The sequence below is a fragment of the Camelus dromedarius genome, chromosome 17 (genome assembly GCF_036321535.1).
Source record: "Camelus dromedarius isolate mCamDro1 chromosome 17, mCamDro1.pat, whole genome shotgun sequence".
Lineage (NCBI taxonomy): Eukaryota > Metazoa > Chordata > Mammalia > Artiodactyla > Camelidae > Camelus > Camelus dromedarius.
Genome location: NC_087452.1, coordinates 12,416,919 through 12,438,946, shown reverse-complemented (window position 1 = coordinate 12,438,946; position 22,028 = coordinate 12,416,919). Strand labels below are relative to the sequence as shown.

General features: G+C 34.3%; 1 protein-coding gene across 1 annotated transcript in view; it reads left to right on the top strand.

Moving 5' to 3' along the window:
• The window catches only part of LOC105095302 (contactin-6), a 255,776-nt gene that overhangs the window by 223,934 nt on the left and 9,814 nt on the right, over positions 1–22,028 (top strand). Inside the window, exons 13-20 of the mRNA XM_010987428.3 lie at positions 9,185–9,360; positions 9,715–9,832; positions 10,474–10,632; positions 10,753–10,902; positions 13,566–13,636; positions 18,603–18,837; positions 18,951–19,066; positions 20,443–20,629. Of these exons, the coding sequence (XP_010985730.2) occupies positions 9,185–9,360; positions 9,715–9,832; positions 10,474–10,632; positions 10,753–10,902; positions 13,566–13,636; positions 18,603–18,837; positions 18,951–19,066; positions 20,443–20,629 (1,212 nt within the window). The remainder of the gene's footprint in view (positions 1–9,184; positions 9,361–9,714; positions 9,833–10,473; positions 10,633–10,752; positions 10,903–13,565; positions 13,637–18,602; positions 18,838–18,950; positions 19,067–20,442; positions 20,630–22,028) is intronic.

The window sequence follows — 22,028 nt, the reverse complement described above, 5'->3', positions numbered from 1 at the left end:
CAGTAGAATTCTCTCACCCTCAGCTCTGCGTGGTGACCAACAGTTCAGAGACACTCTGCTTCATATCCTCTCAGGAGAATAATTCGTTTTCTTCTGAGATGGAAAAACACTCTAGAGACCAACTAGAATCCTATTCATAAAGTATAAAAGGGGGACATGCTAAATGAGTTTCTCCTCAGCCTTCCCACTGCCAGCCTAGGACTGCGCTTTATGGTAGGTCAGATAGAAATCTTTCAGCTTCATTCCAGTTTCTCAAATATTTTCTACGTTTTTGATCTCTGTTTTGGTAGATTTAACTCCTAGAAAGAAATTCTTCTTGGCATCATTTATTAGATATTTATAAAGAACTGAAAATATATACTGTGTTTAATCAAGTATCTTCACCCGGATACTGTATGTCCTATTTTTTATTGTGACGTTATTTTTGCCACTAATACTCAGAAAAAGTCAAGCTTCAGTTATTTTTAGCTTGAACAAAATTTATCATGTAATCAAGAAAACACAATTTGGGAAATAGCAGGTCATGAACTCAAATCTGCTTGTATGCTAGATATGATTCTTTCCCACATTCAAGGACATCACTCCAACACTTTCTCTCTCTCCCCCCACCCCTTTCCCTCACTTTGTCTCTTTAATCTCTGTTATCCTCTCCAATGCATCATTCTCATCATCATAGTTGCATACTGTTACTTTCATCATTTTAAAAAAGTCTTTTTCTGATCTTGCTTTCTGTCCAGCTACTACCATATTTGACTATACTCCTTTACAGCAGAATTCCTTTAAAATTTGTCTATAAGAAGTTGCTTTTTCCAATTCTTCTGATCAACTGTTCTGAATCCATGCAACCAGGCCTTTTTCCCCTACTATTTCATCAAAACTACTCTAACAAGGTAACTAGTAATCTCCACATTGTTAAACCAGTGGTCAGTTCTCAGTTCTCATCTTACTTAACCTATCAGACAACTGAATATTTTCAATCCTATACATACTCTATTATTAAACATTAATAATATTGGAGAAACTTCTTTCTTGACCAGTTGAAGTAGCTTTATCACACCATCACACCAATATTAACCACAAATATTGTAAAAATCTTTTTTAAATAAAAAGAGTAGTTTAAAGAAATTATGACAATAACCAAGGTGTTTTCAATATGTGGGATAATATTCTAGAAAAAGGAAAGGCACAGATTGGAGTTTCTCCTGTCAATTTCTAAACAGTTTGAATCAGAAATACAAGAATCCAAAGAGAAATGAGAAAATTTCTCAAGCAAAAATTTTAGTAGTCTCACAGTGCTAGATGGACAAAAAAGTAAGGCTCAGAGTAAACCAAGTAGAATAAGGCCTGCTAAACAACTGAATTTTGAAAGAAGACACCTAAGGGACTATGTCCTAGTAATAGAAACAGTAAAATTAACCAGGACTTAAAATCACTGAGATTCAGAATCAATTCGTACCAATTCCTGACTAGATTCTCCTCCTTTTCAATTGCCTGATTAAAAAAGTAAATCATCTTGGGAAAAATATAACAGAATGAAAATATTTACATTTTGAGCCACAGGCCTGGCTTTTCATAAAAAGAATAGCTGGAGCCAGGACCAAATGACCAGAACCCAGAGAAAAATCAGACAGTAGTAACAGGTCACAGCTGGCATGAATATGGAAGTTGTTACACAAGGGTTTTAAAATAATTGTGATTAGTATTTCTTTTTAAAAAAGATGACAAGAAGGAGAATTTCAGAAGGGCAATGGCATATATTAAAAATCAACTGGAAGTTCCAGAAGTGAAAAATACAGAAGCTAAAATTAAGAACAAAATGGATTGAATAAACAGTAGATTAGATATAGAAGAGAAGAAGATTAGTAAAGAGGAGGACATGTGAATATAAAATATTCAATAGGCTGAGAAAATGCAATAAGAAAGCTAAAAAAGAACATAAGGAACATACTGTTTATGGTGAATACCTCTAACACACATTGAATTGTGGTTCCAAAAGGAGCAGAGATGGGAATCAAGAAAATGAGGGATGAGTCATTTGAAGACATACTTGGCAGGGATTTTAAAAAGCTGAAAACAACAGCAGGCATCTATTGAGGAAATCATTTAGTTAGGATAAACACAAAGGAAAGTTTGAATAAGCACATAGCAGTGAAGTCAAAGGAAAGAAAAGTCATTTGATAAAAAATACATCATCTTCAAAAGAATAACAATGAGACTGGCAGTTGATACAACAACAGAATGAAGAGAATCCAGAAGACAATGGAATGACCTTTGGATGGACTGAAAAATAATACCAATTCTCTTCCCAGCAAAAATATTCTCTCAAATGAAGAAAAATAGAGATGATTTCACAGAAACAAAACTTCAGAGAACCCATCACTATAAATCTGCAGTAAAAGAAAAGCTAAGGAAGTTTCTATAGATAGAAAGAATATGATTGCAGCTTGAAGTACATAAATGGAAGAAAGTAAGAGCAACGGGAAGAGTTAATTTGTTAATCTGAGGCTAACTTGAGATTCCGAGGAATTAGAAAGTGGACCAAATTTTTAAAAGTTTTTATTTCTAGTCTTTGCAAGTTAACTAATGAGATAAAATATCACAGAATTGTGTCACCTGTTTGAAGTGCTATTTACACACTAATTTACTTTATATTGATATCTTAGCAATATTTCCTAAAATGACATAGATAAATGAAGGCAGAATCACTTATGCAGTGAAAGAAAGGTTTGGTGATTTTTTTGTAACATGTGTCAATCTTTTGAGATGAGCTGATAACTTCAGAACCACCTGAGCACTTATTATTCTGAACAATGACACTGAACAATGATCACTCACAGATGGAGATTCCAACTGAGTTAAAAGCACAGAAGAAACAAACAAACAAAAAGTGACCAAAATAATTTTTTCTGGATGCTCAAGAAAGACCAATGACATGATGGATTGCTATCCCTGGCTTGTAAAAATGTACCTGTGGGTCATCATATGTAATGTATGTTTGGGTTCGGATACAGGGGACAAGTCCCACTTGTGTGTAAAGAAACCATGCTAAACAATACAGACAGAAATTTTTTATGTTACTTGTTATGCCTCCTGAGGCTCTTGTAACAAAAGATGTGTTCTGGATCATCATTGTCTATTGTGACAATGTGAATTTGAGTAAAGCTATTCATCAAAAGCATAATTTATTTTACTCAGTGTTTCCTTCTACTTCTTAAGGATGAGATTGTTAGATAAAGCTGTTTTCATACGAATTGAATCTCAGTGAAATAGCATGGAAATAGTAAATATTAAAAATCTGTAATTTTATGAACTATTCATTAATGTATGCATGTCATATATATTGAAGATAATCTTCAAAAGTGGTCAGTCCACATCCCTTTAGAAGCTGAATGGAAAAGATTCCTATTCTGTATATAAATATTGACTACCTCTATCATTTCCTTTCTTTCTGTCTTTTATTATTATTGAAAATTACAAACACACAGAAAAAGTAGAGAAAATAGTACGAGGAACACCCATGTACACATTACTTGGGATTGATAATCATAACAATAAATCAGTTTTCTTATCTTAAAAAAACTAACAATTACTTCTAAATTTTTCAGAGTTCAAATTTACATGATTGTCTCATAAATGTTCATTTATATATGTACTATGTATACATACAGACACACATATGTGTATATATTTGTGTATGTTAACCCTCTTCAATCATGAAAGGCATATTTCTAAACATTGCTCCTTAAAATTCTTTATATCCCAAGATGTATTAAGAGCTATTATATGAATTAAAAATATTCCATATCTAGTAAATGTAGGAAATCTAGAATTAAATAAACTTTAAAGTTTCTTTAATACAGGAATTTACAGAGATTTTAATATGCCAAAATGTACTATGAAACTCTAAAAGCAAATACAGTATGCAGAATTAATTAATTGTATAACTTGGAAGTCCATCTTTATCTCTGATGTTATTTCTGAAGCAATACTAATCAAGAACATTTTACTGGATATGACTTTTTTCTGGATCCAAAGCATTGCTGACTTTCTGACAATATATTTTATATAGCTTGGATTTTCCTTAAACAGAAATTTCAGACTCAAATTTGAAAACCTAAGGCAATATTTCTCAAAGCCTGGGCCTAAACTGACATCAGTATTAACTGAAGAAGCAACCTGTTAAAAATCCATATATTAAGTTCACTCTGCAGACATGCTGAATTAGTATTTCTGTTGCAAGTAGAGAAATTCACATTTTCAAATCACTCTCCAGGAAATTCATGCTAAATTTTTTAACATTGGAGTAGAAGTTTTATAAATACTTAAGGAATAGGCAAGACAAATATAATTATATGAAATGAAAAAGAATAACTATCCCTCTATTTTGTTTCAGAGAAAGAGGCTTAAAGAATTTCAAAGTTTCACAAATGATAATCTAGTAAAGTTGACTTCCCTTCTTTTTAATTTGTTATAATTCAGGCCAGAATGTTCTTACTTATCCATAAATACCAACATGTATTTCCATGTTAATAATGAGCCTCATGTTACCGCACCTACTCCACTGGTATATATGCACCCACAGGTAAGGAGTAGACTGATGTGTGTGTATACATCCCTCCACTTCTTAAGAGTGATCTCAATAGCTTGAAAAAACATCTCTCTGATGTTAGACTTTCTTAAGAAGTTAAAATGTATGCAAAGGAGGAGTCTGAACTTGTTGATGAACTACAGCATACTCCTTGTCCTTTCCCTAAAAAAGCATCAAAAATTGTGTGTTTCTCCCGCTCAAGAACCACACTCCCATTCTGTGCAAGTGTGATTTTGTCTCTGTGGGTATTCACTTCTAGTTCTGAGCTGGAGCTGTGTGTGGTTGCAGAAGTGAAACATCTAGGGTAGCAGCTGGTGGCCATGTGGCTGTTGCAGAGGAACCAACACAGGATTAGAACAAGTCTGCATGGTGTGGGGAGAGAATACAGTCTTTACAAGTGTCCTTGTCCATGCACCCCCTCACCCTCAAAGGAGGTATTTACAGGGGGAACTATGCTCAAGTAATCTTACATTCCATGTTTTTGGATAACAAGTCTGCCACACAGAAGCTACTTCTTTTAAATATAATTCATTTTTTTACCCTAAGATATTAGTATGTCTTCATACTCTTTATTAACTCTGCTTCACCCTTTTAAGACTTCTCACTTTTCTTCTGCAATTTTTTTAAAATGGCATCAAGGGTTGGTTTCATCATTGTGCAAATAAGTCACAAAGGACCACATGCTGACATATGCCCCATGTTTGGTCTAATGATCTACTATCACCATCTTGAAATTCTTGATCATTTTGTCTCTGGACTTGTGCTCTGTGAAATCTTTTGGGACACTGGAACATGCACATGAGCAGAGGAGATATGCTGGACGGTAGCATACACAAGTGTTTATGGTTCAGCAGCAGCACTGGCTGTTGCGTGAAAACAAGCTCAGGTCTGTGCACCAAGCAGGCAGCATTAATGCATAACTGGTTGTACCATGTCTACCCACATGCCTCATGGCAGCCAAAAGAGCTAAGGCTCAGAGGAGGTGGGCACATCAGGACCTGGGCCCAGATTAGCAGAGGTGATGATGGCAGCAGCCATAGAAACTTCAATGGATGATAGCAAGGGCTTGGTAAGAACAGGGTACTCTAAAAGCAGTCAGTGCCAGGATCCACTGGGAGAGGTCAACTTCCCGATTTGTCCCCAGAGGATGTCTGGGTGACATATGTAATTAACTCTTCACCCTGGGCACCAAGATAGGAACTATCATTGCCCAGCTAGTAAGTTTTGTCAGTAAGGTATGAGGAAATAAAAGCCTATACATGGACATTGAAACAAGGCATATCACAGTTACCTGAATTCTCAAGAGTTTAGCGTACATGATTTTGAAAATGTGTGCAACACTGCAAAACTAATATCCAGAGGTTTGAAACAGAAATTAAAGATTATTCTACTCAAAGTATTTTTATATAAAGCTCCAGGTAAACCAATTATTAAGGAGTATTCCCTTATAACTGAAGATAACAGCAATAGAATGCATAAACAGGAATTTTGGATTGTACACAAACCATTAAGCCATTTTCAGTTTCTTGTGCAACCTCTACAAGTTACAGGGTATGTCCAAAGAATATAAAATTCCACGATTTAAATTTACATCTAAAATTCACATTTCAAAATAATTTACCAGTAACTTATCCCAAAGTTGTCACAACCTATAAAGTTCTCTCAACAGTTCCGTAACAGTTGCATCAATAGAAAGATCTTTGCAGAAATCAAAAATTATCAAGAAGAGATAAAAAAGCACCTACTCTATAGCAGAGAACTATATTTAATATCTTGTAATAATCTTTCAAAAAAGAATTTGAAGAATATATATGTATAACTGAATCACTTTGCTGTACACCTGAAACTAACACAGAATTGTAAATCAACTATACTTCAATTTAAAAAAAGAAAAAAATTGATTTTATATTTGCCATGAGCAACTGATATCAATTACATCACTTGAAAATGAAGTTGCTCAAAACATAAATTTATAGAAAAGTGGGAAAAATCTTGTTATCAAGATATAACTTCAATAAAGTATTATAAATTGATGTATTGTATAAAACTGAAGAAAATGTATTTTTTGCAATTTGTATGTTTATGCTGTTACTCGTGTCACTATTACCCTGTTACATTTTATAATACGTTATTTTTAAAGCAAATTCCTTTATATTTAGTAACCTTAATAGAAACATTTTCCCTATTTTTCAAACAAGGCTCCCTACATTTTTATTTCATACTATGACCTGAAAATTATGTAGTTGGCCCTAAAAACACCTAAGGCTTACATTTTGACTATGACTATCATCAAGCTTCATACTCCTCAAATTCACTCCTGTATTTCTCTCAAATACTAGACTTCCAGCAATATGAATGCTTTGCATCTGCCACCAGTTTTCTTCTTCACACAGACTCTTTGTAAATGCTCTTGCCTGCATAGTAAATGCAATGATTTCTCCCTGCCTATTATGTTTACTTAGGTAATTCCTATTTGCCGTTTACCCTCAGCTGAAAAAACTATTTCTCAATGAACTGACCTCTCAAAAATCTTTATTTTAATACAATAATTTACTTCTAGTATACGGCACTGATCACGGTAGTAAGTATGTATTTCTGATTGAGCTTTGATTAATGTCAGCCTCCCTTTTAAGACTTAAATCTCTGTGAAGGCAAGCACCATATCCATCATTTTTATTCGGTGCTACTTTCTTCCTTCTTCCATTATATTTCCAATACTTAGCAGACAGCTGGAATTTGGTAGGTGTTCTATCAATATTAGTTAATAAATGAGTTAACTAGTGAGAACATGTACACATTATGATAAATTATAATACAAATATTACTTACTCATGAAATTTCAGGCATTACTACTATACTACCAACGAGCTATGTGTATAGAGAATGATCTGCCTAGTATTACCATTTTGTGGTGCCATAAATGGAAGGATTGGCTGTCATTTTTAATGTCTAAAAATTAATTTAATTGCATGATCTAAAACTTTAAGAGCAGCTTTGCTCTACCAACACATTCAATTAGCTAACTCATCTTCCTGTAAGTGTAAATAAGATATCTGTGATACATTTTTTCCAGAGAAATTACACGAAGGAAAATATTCTCTAGTCCTACAAAGTGTTATTGAAATCCTGGTTATTACTTATCCTTCCTCTGAGGGAGACATGTGAAGAAGGCTTGGAATTAAGTATGGACTTAGTCCACAAAAATCATTCTTCAAACTTTTCCTCAGAAATAACTAGAATAAAAAGTATATATGTCTAATATAATAAAGAAATTTTCACATCTTGAAAATGTGAAAATATGAAGTATTTGATGTAGAATAAGTTCGATTTTCTCCATTACATTCAGAAATATTACATGCACTTTTATTTTTCAAAGACTCATCAACATGTACCTTAAAAGCCCAAGATTACGACTTCTTACTTTTCACTCCCAAATCTTCAGTAAGAAAACAGTCACAACTTTTTAATGTTGGAATAATACTTAAAGACTATTGATAAAGTATAATAGCACACTCATCTTTAAGAACATATAAATTAAATCTGAATGCTTCTTTGATTTCTTGAGCAGCACGAAGAAGCTAGAAGGAAAAGTTTTACTCCATATCCTAGAGGGTTAAACTTATTTTTTCACTATAAATTGCCAAAACCCCTAATTTTTAAATGCCAATCTCTTTAAAAATATTTTACTTTGGTAAAATAGTGCATATCTAAATCCAAATACATTTTTTTTCTTTGCTGAGTTGCCATTTTAGTCAAATTTTAGTCCTCTAAAATCAAAACTATGTATTTTGTTATAAAATATGTAGTCAAAAATGATCTATCACTATGAGTCTCTTTTAACCACAGAAACATAGGACTCAAAAGTCCAATTGGAACACTTTTTGGAATTGTCCTTTGGAAATGGCCAATGAAACGGTAGGACCAGTAGACCAACTGTTGACATTGTGACTCATATTTATGGAGGGAAGAGTTTTTATGATAGATGTGTAACTCTAACATTGCAAAATCTGGGTAAAAAAAGAATCATTTCTTTCTTATTCATGTTGTACACCTTGAGCTAAAATAGAAAATTACCACAACTATGTAAGAAATAGAATAAATATGTTGTACAACATTGAATATACATGCTTATGATTATAAATCTCTTTTTAATATAAACTATAGTAGTTATGATTTTAGGGACATAATTTGTCTTATTCATTATGAAATTAATGTAGACTATTTTGAGCTATATTCAGTGTGCAGATTGGAATGTTTTGGCTGGAATTTCAGAATAAAAAAATAATAAAAATAGTGTGATGCAGTCTCTATGTATGGAAGGCTCTCTTTGAAGGTCCACAGTTTTGTATGAAATATTTAATTTTATATAAAGTATAAGTAAAAATATGTCTATACTCTTCTTACAAATAATACGCAATTTTGACTAATGTAGAAATATTTGAAAAGTGCAAAAAATTTTCCATATTAAATATAGAAAAACTTCATGTCATATAGATACAATTTCAAACAATGGCAAAAACATTCGAAATATGTATTTGATAGCCATATGCTAGCATTTTATAAACTATTATAATAATAATTTTTTTTTCTCAACAGAGAGGACTGTTATTACTGTTCCACCTTCCAAAATGGATGTTACAGTTGGCGAGAGTATAGTCCTACCATGCCAGGTGTCCCATGATCCATCCATTCAAGTTGTGTTTATATGGTCTTTCAATGGAGATGTCATAGACTTAAAAAAAGGAGTGGCTCATTTTGAGAGGATTGGAGGAGTAAGTTGCTGGAATTTTTAAGTGCTTAATAAAATGACTCAAGTCTTTTACATGAATCAACATCTTTCATAATTATATCTCCTCATATTTATTTGCATGGATCATCACTGTCTGCTTATGAAGCTGCATCTGTTTTTTTTGTTTTGTCTTTCACAGAAGTGCTTGTGTTCTAGAGGCAATTATAATAAAGGGGGTAATAAAAGGGGTCAAATATGAGAAACTATAATGATACTAGTATATCTCCTAATTTCAGAGCTGCCTCATATTTTGTATTTATCCAGCTGTAAAAAAAAAAAGGAGGGGGTGCTGCTGGGTATGATTATGTTTTTATCTCTGCTTCCTTTCTATCTGCAGGAATCTGTTGGGGATTTGATGATAAGAAATATTCAGTTAAATCATTCAGGAAAGTATCTATGCACAGTAAAAACAACTCTAGAAAGTTTATCAGCTATAGCTGAGATCATTGTGAGAGGTAAGCATAAATGGTGAAAATAAATGAGTACATGGTTTATTCACAATCAAAAGTGTTAATACGTACATGATAGATCTTTGAGTAACTATATTATAATAAAGAAGTGAGGTAAATAGTGCAGATTTTTTTTTTTATTTTCTAAACTCCAAGATTCTAGGTTGTGGGCATGGATATGGATATTGAATTGAGTAGGTTCTGTCTCTTTATAAGGAATGGTCAGACTTAGCAAGCAGTGTCAGTCCCTAAAATGTTATTATACTTTCTATTCATAATAAACCATTCTTGTCAGAGTAGGGTCAAATTCACGTGTTCCTGAAGGTCTCTTTATCAGTTGCATTTATTTGAGTCAGCTTTTGAGAGAGGAATGGACAAGAGTGGTTCTCAATTTTTGAGATTAGCTTCCTATCGGATGATATTCAACCATCCCATGACTGGCACTTTCTAATCTTCAAAGGAAACATTTCTAAATTAATCTCTCACCATGTAAGGTGAATTAATAGGGCTTTAACACACTCAAATAATGTGCTAAAATATATTATGTTCAGTATTTTATTTTTAAGCATAACAGATAGACTATCCCTGTCCCAAGTAAATGAATATAATAATTTCCAATACAGTTACCATAAAACATATTTTTCAAGGTCCCCCAGGTCCCCCAGAAGATGTAGAAGTGGAACATATTTCCAGTACTACTTCTCAACTAAGCTGGAGACCAGGCTCAGATAATAACAGCCCCATTCAAATATTTAGTATTCAGGCTCGGACACCATTTTCTGTGGGTTGGCAGGCTGTTTCCACAGGTAGGTGACACAAGCGTTTTTGGATAATTTTCTAAAACATACGGTGATTTGTTTGATTGAACAAATGATTGTTGTTAACCAGTGCTAGTTTAGGTACCTGAAATGTCCCCTAATTTTCAGTTCCAGAAATTCTCAATGGTAAGACATACAATGCGACAGTGGTTGGCTTGAGTCCTTGGGTGGAATATGAGTTTCGTGTTGTTGCTGGGAACAGCATTGGGATTGGAGAACCAAGTAAACCATCAGAACTGTTAAGAACTAAAGCATCAGGTAAGATATCAATGTCTTCTAAAAACATGAAAGATTCTTTATGGTAAATTTCTTCAAGAAAACAAGTGAGAAGTCTTGTAGTATTTTCAGTCTAAAATCAGGGGCTCTTATTTCCCATTTTCAGAAGCCATCCTCTCATCTTATCTATTTTCTAGCCAAAATCCAATAGAGAAGCTGTAGATCTGTAGATGCAAATGAGTTACTGCTTGTTTCACTAAATGCTGTAGCCAAGAATCAACTGAGACTCTGCTGGTGCAGTTAGCCACACATTTTCATCTATTTCTCAACTCTGACCTAGTTGCAGCTTCATTGAGCACTAGTATAAATTTCTCCACATGCAAATGAGATGAATTTTAACCTCATTTAACAGAAGCTCTAATTGAGCATCAATTGGTTCACTGAACAGAATACAAGTGGAACCTGCCTCAGAAATCACACCTTCTTTAGCACTTTTTCAACAGATCCTCTTTGTTCCACTCTTCAACTTTTACATCCAGGGTGGCATATGATCTGCTCATTGCATGTAGGCAACAAAGTTCACATTGTTATTCAGTCATCTATGAAAGATCAGTACAAACTACTACAGGAAAGTGTGTACAAATGTCAGACGTCAATAAATCATTTTTTAAACTAAAGGTAATGTTAATAATTTTAGCATAGTATTGGGGCTGAAAAACAACAGATTTGATAGTGATAAATTAAATCATTCTAGAAGTTTAGAGCTGAGAGGAGAGTCTTTACTTTGACAGCAGAGGAAACGGAAGACCAAGATGTAAGCTGACTGGACAAAGTCTGAATTTTAACACAGACTTTCAGACTTAACCACTAGCATTCTTTGTAACAGTGGACCTTAACCGAAATGAGATAAAGATTAATGTAGGGAAATGCATAAATATAGAAATTTCCAGGCCCTAAGTAGACAAACTGGGTAAGAATCTACAAGTGTGATCCATGACTCTAGGTATTATTAGCTTTAGCTTCAGATTATTTGTTTACAGTTGATTTATATTATGGTGGCTTTGGGCAAGGTTGATGCTAACTCTGAAGTTCTTACAGTAATGTTTTTAATGTCATCTTCTGTTAACCTCTCGTTTCAGTAGCATAATGAGACTGGTATTCATAACGATTTCCCTGAGGCTCCAAATCATATGAAGTGTGTCTTTTTTTTTTTCCCCTGCATCATCAAAGGCATTTCTTCTCAATATGGCTTTAGGTTTAGTATGGTTCATTTGAAAATTGAATAAAAGAGGGAACTTTATTACCTAGAATACAGGAAACTTTGTGAAGAGTCAATTAAAGTACCATTTTAAATAATATTATTATGTATCTAAACTATTTAACCATCCTGAAATATGTATGTAAGCTGTCAAGTACCAGAAACCCTGGAACTGTAGAATCCATTCTGATTCATGTTACTTTTGGATAAAGGCATAGGAAGACAGAAAATAGGTTACAGGTATGAGGCAATCTTTTAAATAAATTATGAAGGTCAAAACAGACAAAGTTAGGGTATATCTGAATATTAAAGTCGATAGTGTCTTACATGTGTTATTATTTAAAAGAACAATGAGATTATTGTATCACTGTATCATTTATAAAGTTAAATGTGTATGAAAGGAGAAAAACTAAGCAGTCTGGATTTATCTGAATGGTAGACATGGTCAGAGAAAATTTTGAAATGAGCAATTAAACATTGAAAATAAAAACGTATTTAAATTCAAAATGATCAAACATAATTTCATATAATTCAACATTTAAAAAGTATATCCTGTAGATTTTATCCATTATCCATTATTGCAGATTTAGCATATTCTTGCTATTATTTCAGGAAAAAGAATGTTTTTTAACACTTCCATATGTATAAAGTAAAACTTAATTTTGATCATATACTACAAAACCTTACACATGCATACAGTTGTCATCAATTTTACAGTTTACTTTGAACTATTTATTATTCATTATACTACACCTCACAAGGATATAGTGGAAGAGCATATTTTTTTCCTAATTCACAAAAATGATGAGCGTCTGGAATGTTCTACCACTGAGACTTAGGATCTTAGAGTTAAACTGAGGGAATCCTCCAATCACTTCCTTGACTTGAGATCATCTTCTTACTCTGAAAAATTAGAAGAAAAGTCTCATTCTGTACTGAGATATTTGAGATTCACAGTTACAAAATAAGAATTTTTAAATTTATATTATCTTTAAGGATTTATTTTTAGATATTAAAATATCCTGATGACTAACAAAAGGAAAATTATTTTAGTTTGTTTATTGAAAAAAATTAACAGACTGACTCAGTAACTTGTTTACAGCACAACTGTATAATAATTAGGCACTAAATCAGCAGTGTCGCTGTTACCATCTGAATGGAACATCATTTTGCCAATTAGTAGATGATGCATAATAATGTCAAATACATGATGTTACTCGATTTTTAATTAATTTTGGAGCCACGGTGCTCATGTATCAAACACAACTGTGTCCTCTCTCTTAGAAATTTGGGTATGTGTAAACATAATTTATGTTCATTAAAAATTCAAGAGTCTCTCATAAATGTGCCTGTGTGAGATTCTGAAAGGTGAAATCCAAAAACAAAATTCCTCCTGATGAAGAGGTACTTTAATAATCGCCATCCTGTTTCTCTTGGTTGCTTTTAGTCCCTGTCGTGGCACCAACAAACATCAATGGAGGTGGAGGAAGTCGCTCTGAACTCGTCATTACGTGGGAGGTAATTTTCTATCCAACTGAGTTATTTTGAAGGAAAAAGATTTGGCCTGCCAAGAAGTATATTGAAGAACAACCAAAAAAAAATTTCTTTGATCACTATTGAGTATATACAAATCATGGTATGAGAGATTCCTGATGATGCATTATTTAGAGGAGGTATTAGACACTTTAAAAAAATTTTTTCTACTGAAGTGGAAAAGTATGACTAACTCTGCACAATACTCATCCAAAATAAGAAAAACAACTTCCACGTCTACTGAAGGTAAATCAGTAGCACTTTTGTTATTAATTGACAAACTAGAAATTACCTTATTTATATCCTCTAGAACTACTCAGGCATTAGACTCAGCAGAGTGCAGGTAGAAAAGAATGATTTTCCTATCATTGCTCTTTAAATCCTTCCAATTTGTTCTTCCCTGTATCTGGATGAACGCCTAAGCATATGGCATAGCTTTTGCAGTAATTACCATTAAGTATTAACACGTTTATGTATGATGATCTTGTACTTTTTAAATTTTTCAACCTGATTTATTATCATAAATTTTACACTTTCAACCAACCAAAGTTTCTCATTTCTCCAGTTGCTCAGTTCTGCCTCAGCCAAGGAATTCTACAGTGTGAAAGGAAATGCATAGTCAGTTCTCCACCTTCTCTCCATCCTGCTATTCAATTTCTCCTGCCCCAAATTAGCTCCTCCAGAGTTGTCTCTGTGGGTTGGTATTGGGAGAAGATAAAAAGGACGAAAAGGTCCTGATTGCTGGTAAACTTGTAATTTGACTTTGGTATACTCTAGGAATGATAAATGACCAGATGCTAATATTTCATACACTGGTGCTTTGTTTTGCTTTGTTTTGTTTGTTTTTTTTTTTTTTTTTTTTTTTTGAGGGTGGAGCAAGGGGGAGTGTGCTGGGAGGAGCCTCACTGAAGACTTCCAGATGTAATGCCTTGGTGCAGGACCAAATGGCTGCTGGAAAGTCTCCTAAGTTCCTAGAGTCTGGTGGCTCAAAGCCAACCTCTTCTGGTAGAGGTTACCTCCCCCCTCTAGGTGTTTTTGTGGATAGAGTCCCTTTCAAGGCTGCTCATGGACAGCTGCCTTGCACAGATTCCACATCTGCCCTCAGCAAACACACACCTCTGCTCTATGGTCCATGGAAGGGCAGTGTGTACCCACTTAGCCTCTCTTCACTCTGACACCAAATGCTGTCCATGTCTCTCTCTCCTTTAGAAGGTTCCTAGGCATTTGTTAATTAAAAGAATCTGCATCCCCAAAATTTCAGAGACGACGTGCCATGTTTTCTTTCTGAAGCCTCTTCACTCGGTTAGGTGAGGGTTAAGAAATAGCCCCTTTATTTCCCTTTGGTGGAAGGGTGTGAATACATACAGAGAAAACTGAAACACAGATGTTTTCTAAGGAAGGGTTGGAAATGACAGAGCCAGAACCAAGGCATAGCGAATATGAAAGCCGTCCTTTCTTCTGGACATCTAGTTTCATGTAGACTTTACGGGCCAAGCCCAGTGCCTGGGATGTGGTATGACCTCCTCAAGTATCTGCTGGATGAATGGATGTGCACTAAGAGATGGAACCCTTAGAGGCCTGAAGGAGAGGGGCTCACTTACAAGAGAACCTACAGGATTTAGGTGCTGGGCTGAACATTTCAGGTTATTAAATTCCCATGACATTGCTAGGAGGTAGGTAATGCCCCTTCCAGAAAACAGGCTTAGAAATGTGAGATGGGCAGAGAAGCATCTGACCACAGGGCTCTCTCACCCCATGCTCTTTTATTTTGTCCTAAATTTGTATTCCAGTGGTCCCTGCGCAAAGTCATGGTTCAGGGAAGGCAAGAATTCTTGTGTATCTGCCTTGAATAGTAAGGTAATCAAGTTATTCCTGTCTATTGAACACATTTCCTGCAAAGTCATTGACTCTCAAGTGATCTAAAACAGAACTGTTTTTGTGTTACAGTGAGGAAGTTATGTAGATCTTAATATTCTTCGAAGGCCATATAAACATTTCATCATTTGACTGACTTCATCCCTTATTTTTTCTCCTCCATAAAATACGAAAGATTGGTAAATAACGGTATTTACTCTGTGTGTGAGGAGAATGGGAAATCTAATGTATACTATTCTTAAATAGAGATGATATGAATCACCAAAAAAAAAAAATCTTCCAATGATTTGTTTTTCATTAAAGCCAGGGAACCAAACCATCACCTATGGGCCAAATCTTGTCTGCTATCTGTTTTCATAAACAAATTCAGCTACCACCATATCCATTCTCTTATATGTTATGTATTACTGCTTTCATACTATTGCAAGAGACTATGAGTCCCCCAATGCTTAAAATATTTCAGTATCTGGCACTCTACAGAAATATTTTTCTGATCTAGTTTTTTTTATATAAAATTAAAAGCATTCCCTCTGTATATTTTTTCCCACAACCTAGACATGGCATCTAACTTTGGGGATGTAGTAGCTGCTAACTCCTTTTTTAAGAGTATCTTTTTTCACATGCTATCTTAATTTATGCTCCAAAATACTTTCAAGTTTGATGTGCTTGTGGTAAATATCTCATATAAAATATGAATATAAAATAAGGCACAAAGGATAAAATACTGTAGAGTCAGAGATAAGCACCTAAACTGGCAGCTGATGCACTTTTTACCTGGGGGGCAAGCTAGTAAAACTATTCAGCCTTACAGGCCACACAGCCTAGTCTCTTTCATAAGTTTTCAACTCTGCCATTGTCACTCAAAAGCCATGTATGATAAACAAATAAACACATGTGACTGTGTTTCCAAAAACCTTTATTTTCAAAATCCAGCTATTGGCCCTATTTGGTTAAAAGGCCATAGTTTGCTGACTCATGGTCTATATACTGAAGATTTAGTTCTTACAGACACTGTGGGGGAAAATCATATTATTCTTTATCAGCTTTAATAGACTTCATTACCAGAGGAATTTCCAAATTTCTGTATTCTACTAAATAATTTCTCTTCTTAGAGAAGAAAATTCTCTTCTGGCCATCTTAAGTATATATATATATATTTCTCCATCATTTGGCTCTCTGCCCATATGAGAATAATAAAAGCAAGAACTTAAATAAGTCTCTTCGCCCCTCTAAATGGAACATGTTGGACTTAGATCTTTCTTGAGGGAGCACCATGTGAAACATTAATTGTATTTGAGTAACAAAAACAAAAGTCCTCCACTCTCTCAGATGAACTAAACATCATGATTAAATCTGAGCTCAGAGAAACATCAAAAATAAATCAAATGCTCTAGCAGGTAGCTTAAATTGTCTTAAATCTTTCCCATAACACTCTAAGTTAACTGTTTTAATTCTGATCTCCCTGTAAAAGAGAACTGCTAACACAAGGAAGCAATTTCCTTCCTGAGATTTCAGGACCTGAATTTTTCTTCCTCTTTTCACTGTATTTGTTAGATTGTTCCACATGGCTGGAAGTAGAGACCAGCTTAGGTCATCTTGGTTAATGGGGATTTATTTTAAAGCTACGTGGAAGGTAATGAGGGTGGTAAAAAGGTCTCAGTAACCAAGCAGACAGGTCAAAAGAAGAACTGGAACACCGTTCATCACTGTTCCGAGAACGGCAGCTCTATCTTGCTGTCAGCTACTCTGGTAATCCAGCCCCAGCTCCAACACTTCCTCCTGCTTGCCCCTCAGTTCTTTCTATTTCCATTACTTCAGTTTTCAACTTGGCTAACAGCTAAATTCTATCTCTTCTCTGTATAATTTACAGCTTTAAGGTTCTCTTAGTTTCTACTGTCTCAGTGTCCCTGCTACTATATGTTCTCTACTTACTGCTCGCCCTAAGTTTATCTATTATTGCCCCAACACATCTACGTGTTATATTCAAACTCCGTGAGTGACAGGCCTTAATTGGTTCTACCAGTCACTACAGAATAGATTCTGTACCAGAACCCCTACTAGATACTGACTTTTGTTCTGGTGCCCATTGCTGGATCATCATGTGGTCCAAGTCACAGGATAATGTGATACAATGAATGGGTACCTTTGGGTAAGGGAAACCTCAGGAATGGAGTTGTGGGCATGAGAGACTCAAGCATTATGCCCTATCATGTATGCCTTTGTTAGTCTATGAAAATATTTAGAAATAAAAAAGCATTTTGCTTTAGAAAAATTAAATTCTATTGCTCTTTAAATATAACTTTCTTATAAACAGGTGGAATATTTGTCTAAATTTAAGCACAAATTCATTTTCATTTGTTTGTGTGACTATAATGTTTAATACCTGTAGAGGTCTGGGAACTTATACCTATTTTTGTTCTGTAATTTTAATAAATTTAGGCTTTAAATGACTCAAAGAATTTGGTCTTTTTGGGACTTGGCAAAGTTTTCTTTAGTTGTTTGTTTTTTAATGTTAAAAAAACTGCACACTGATGCTACAACTAATGGAGATATCTATTTAAAAATACTTGGAGGTCCTTTATATATTTGTGTTTGAGTTATAGGCTCTATGTTTTAAAGCAAATGTTATTAAACAGTGATTATACTGCTTGTATCTCGCAAGAATTTGTTGAAAACTGTGAAAGGAAAACATGGCTAGCCTTGAAACAGTTAATAAGTTAATTCTGTGCTGAGTTAAAAATTCATATCAAAATTATGCTTTAGCTTATAAAAGCTTGCAATCTTCTAAATCATTTTATTATTACAACTTAGGAATAATCAAGGAAGGATATATAAACACATAAAACCTGTTTTATATTTCCATTTAAAATGTTTATTTATTTATTTGAGTATCTTTAATTGGGATCATTTTTCTAATTGGCATTCTAAATAAAAATATTATTTTCTTGAATACTTTATTTAGGGTAAATATCCATGCTGATCTCTACAAAAGATATGCCAAATAATCAATAAACATTATAATAGCTATGCAAAATATTTTTGTAAATACTCAAGTGATTGATCATTTCTGCCCAAGTCAATTCCAGAAGAACTACAGAATGGAGAGGGATTTGGATACATCATCATGCTGCGGCCAGTTGGCTCAACAACCTGGACCAAGGAAAGGGTACTGTCTGTAGAGTCGTCAAGGTTTGTTTACAGAAATGAAAACATCATCCCTCTTTCTCCTTTTGAAGTCAAAGTGGGTGTATTTAATAACGAAGGAGAAGGATCCCTGAGTACTGTGTCCATTGTATACTCTGGGGAAGATGGTAAGTTGTGCTCAGCGCTGGAATGGTTCTCTTTGAGACTATATTTATATTTTGCACTTGTTTTCTATGAACCACTCTGCTGAAGATGGTTATGTCTTTTTTCTGGATGGTAGAACCTCAACTAGCCCCAAGGGGAACCTCTGTCCAAAGTTTTTCTGCTTCAGAAATGGAGGTTTCATGGAATGCTATTGCCTGGAACAGAAACACTGGAAGAGTTCTGGGCTATGAGGTAATCCACATTAATTTCATGTTCCACTATGAATATGCCAGCTTACCGTACAATAGTCTGTTAAATAGTCCTGTACTACTAACCTGGTTCTTAGTATATAGTAGTGTATGTCTAAAACTATAGAGGGAAATGAATGGCAGGGATCTTTCCGGGTAATCTTAAGCAAACAAATTACTAATTGGTCGCATTTAAAAAGTAATCAGGAGATTATCTTACTTAATTATTCAAACTGCAGTCATACTTGTTTCTTGGGGATAGGTAAACATCTCATCTTCAGAGATCTTAACCCATAGAAGAATTCCAATGGGAAACCTACTCTATACTCTGGAACATGATTAAAAAAGTTAGTCATCTTGAAAAATGCAGTTAAGTGACAAGAAAAATTCTACATTCACCTAATCTGCCATATATAATCCATATAGAATGAGACAAATCACCTCATATTCATGGGTCTTCATTCTCACAAACTTAAGGAGTGAGACTTATTAACCACATATTGTCCTGTGACTTGTAAATCTAATGATTTACGAAATGAGTAACACAGTTTACTTTATTTTGGAGTTAGAATAAAAGTACGATTTTGCCTTGTACTGTTCTCTTTATTTTCTTTTTACATGAACCCTCTTATCTAAAGAGAAAGTTCTACTGTATGATAGGTGTCTCTGCCACTCCACTCCTAGAATGCCCTTACCTCTTATCTGAACCCTATTTATTTCTCATAGCTCATCTCCAGTTTTCTCTGCTCTCTGAACTCTTCTCTGATCACTCCCTGATGTTATCTTTCTTCAAATTCTTACAGCATTTTCCCCCTGTATCACTTCTTTGGAATGCATCCTCCACTTTCTTTTCACATATGCATTCTAACATCTTAACTAGATTATAATGGGTTCAAAGGCAGGCATCAAGCAATATTATCTCTTGTCTTTCTCAGTGTGCCTCAAATAGTGCTAATGGTTAGGAACAGTTCAGTATAAGCTGAATTATTAATTCATCTGTGATTCAAAGAACTCTTGAGGAAATGTCAACGGCAAAACATCATAACTTCAGTCTCTGATTAATAGTATAAATCTTGTTTTGGTCTGACTTATTATATACCCTTTGTTAAAGGTGTTAACCTTTAGATATCTCACAAAACATTTTATTGTGGTAATCTAAAAAAAAAAAAAAGGAACCTAGGTTCTCTAATATCCATTATAAATTTGTACTTTTATTGCTTCCCTATAAATTTTGGACTTTGATTATTTTGTTGTTATTGTATAACCATTTTAATCAGAAAATATTCTCTCATTTATGCTCCTGACTTCTTCCCATATGTCACTGTGGTTGACAGTTGTTAGGAAACAATAAATTGCTTGCTCTTTGTTTTTAATGACCAGGTCTTGTACTGGACAGACGACTTCAAAGAATCTATGATTGGTAAAATTAGAGTCAGTGGAAATGTCACAACCAAAAACATCACAGGACTGAAAGCTAACACTCTCTACTTTGCTTCTGTGAGAGCTTACAACACTGCCGGCACAGGGCCCTCAAGCCCCCCAGTCAATGTTACCACCAAAAAGTCTCGTAAGTATACTTTACATCCCAGGGACCGAGATTCACCTATAATTAAAAACATTCCTTTGCTCAATTTCTATTTTATTCCTCCCACCTCATCATTTGACTGATTGCTTTCCTTGTTCGGTGGGTTTGTCCCTTAAATCTGGATAACTGTTGCAACTTTCTGTTAACAATCAAAATGAACTGTTTTGATCTTTCTGGAATTGCAAAAGAAGAATGTGTATTAAGTGTACAGATAAAAGACAGAGAACACATTTAAGGACACACTCTGTTGCCCTCTCCCAACTTGAGTTCAGAACCTGACCTCCCATCCTTGGACAGTTAGGTGGTTATTTAATCTTTCAGTTTCAACATGCTCATTTGTAAAATGAAGAAAAAGTAGTACCTATTTCCTCATAGGGCTTTGTTTAAGATTGAAAGAGATAAATTAATGTAAAGTATCTAGCACATGCCTTAGTAAATGCTTAGTGAATGTTTTGTTTGTCAGTTTTTGTTTGGTTTGGTTTATCATTTGAGTCTTGATGGGATCCTAGCATTGTCATATATCTGTATCTTTTCTTCCATGGTACTTTTATCGCTGCAGTTTACTTGGAAGCCCCTGAAATCCAAGAATTAACTCTTTTGCTTCTTTTTATCTCCTTTAACAATAAGCTAAATGTCTTTCACACAGATAGGACCTACTAAATAAAGGATGAACATTTGATTGTTGCTGCATTTATCCTATGAGTGAGTCTGGTATTCAAAGATATTCTGCAATATGAGGCACAGTAGTAAAGAAGGAATGGTCTGATCAGATAGGACTTCGCAAGAGCTGCAATTTGTACTTTTTATGATTGCATAATGGTCATATATTTCTTACATACTGTAGATAAACAAAATATTTTTATTAACAGGCTTTTAAAAACACATTCTTTGGTCTCTGAACCCTGATGAAAAAGAGTAACAAATACAGTTGCTGAATTTTGAAAGACTAAGACATGAATGCACTGCTACTAACAAGCAGAAAAAATAGAGCTTGCCTTTAAATGCTGCATTCTTATTTCTCCTGTGTATTGGGAAAGAATAGGTGGTTGAAAAGAATTTGAAAAGCAAAAGATATATTTCTTCCTATAAACATATATTTGCCATGTCCGAAAAGAACTTAGAAATTGTCAATTAATAGGCTTTTGATTACGGAGTGCATTACCCACTATGTCCATTTCACCAGCCAGCAGAGACCTGTGTTCTAATTCTGGGTACATCACTGACTTATAACCTGACATAGGACATTCCCTTTTTATGCTTTAATTTTCTTACATGTTAAATGAAATTATGTCTGACTCTACTACTTTCCCAAATTATCAGTGAGGAACAAATGAGGTTCTGATTATAGGAGCACATTGGAAAACACAAACTGCTGTGGAAC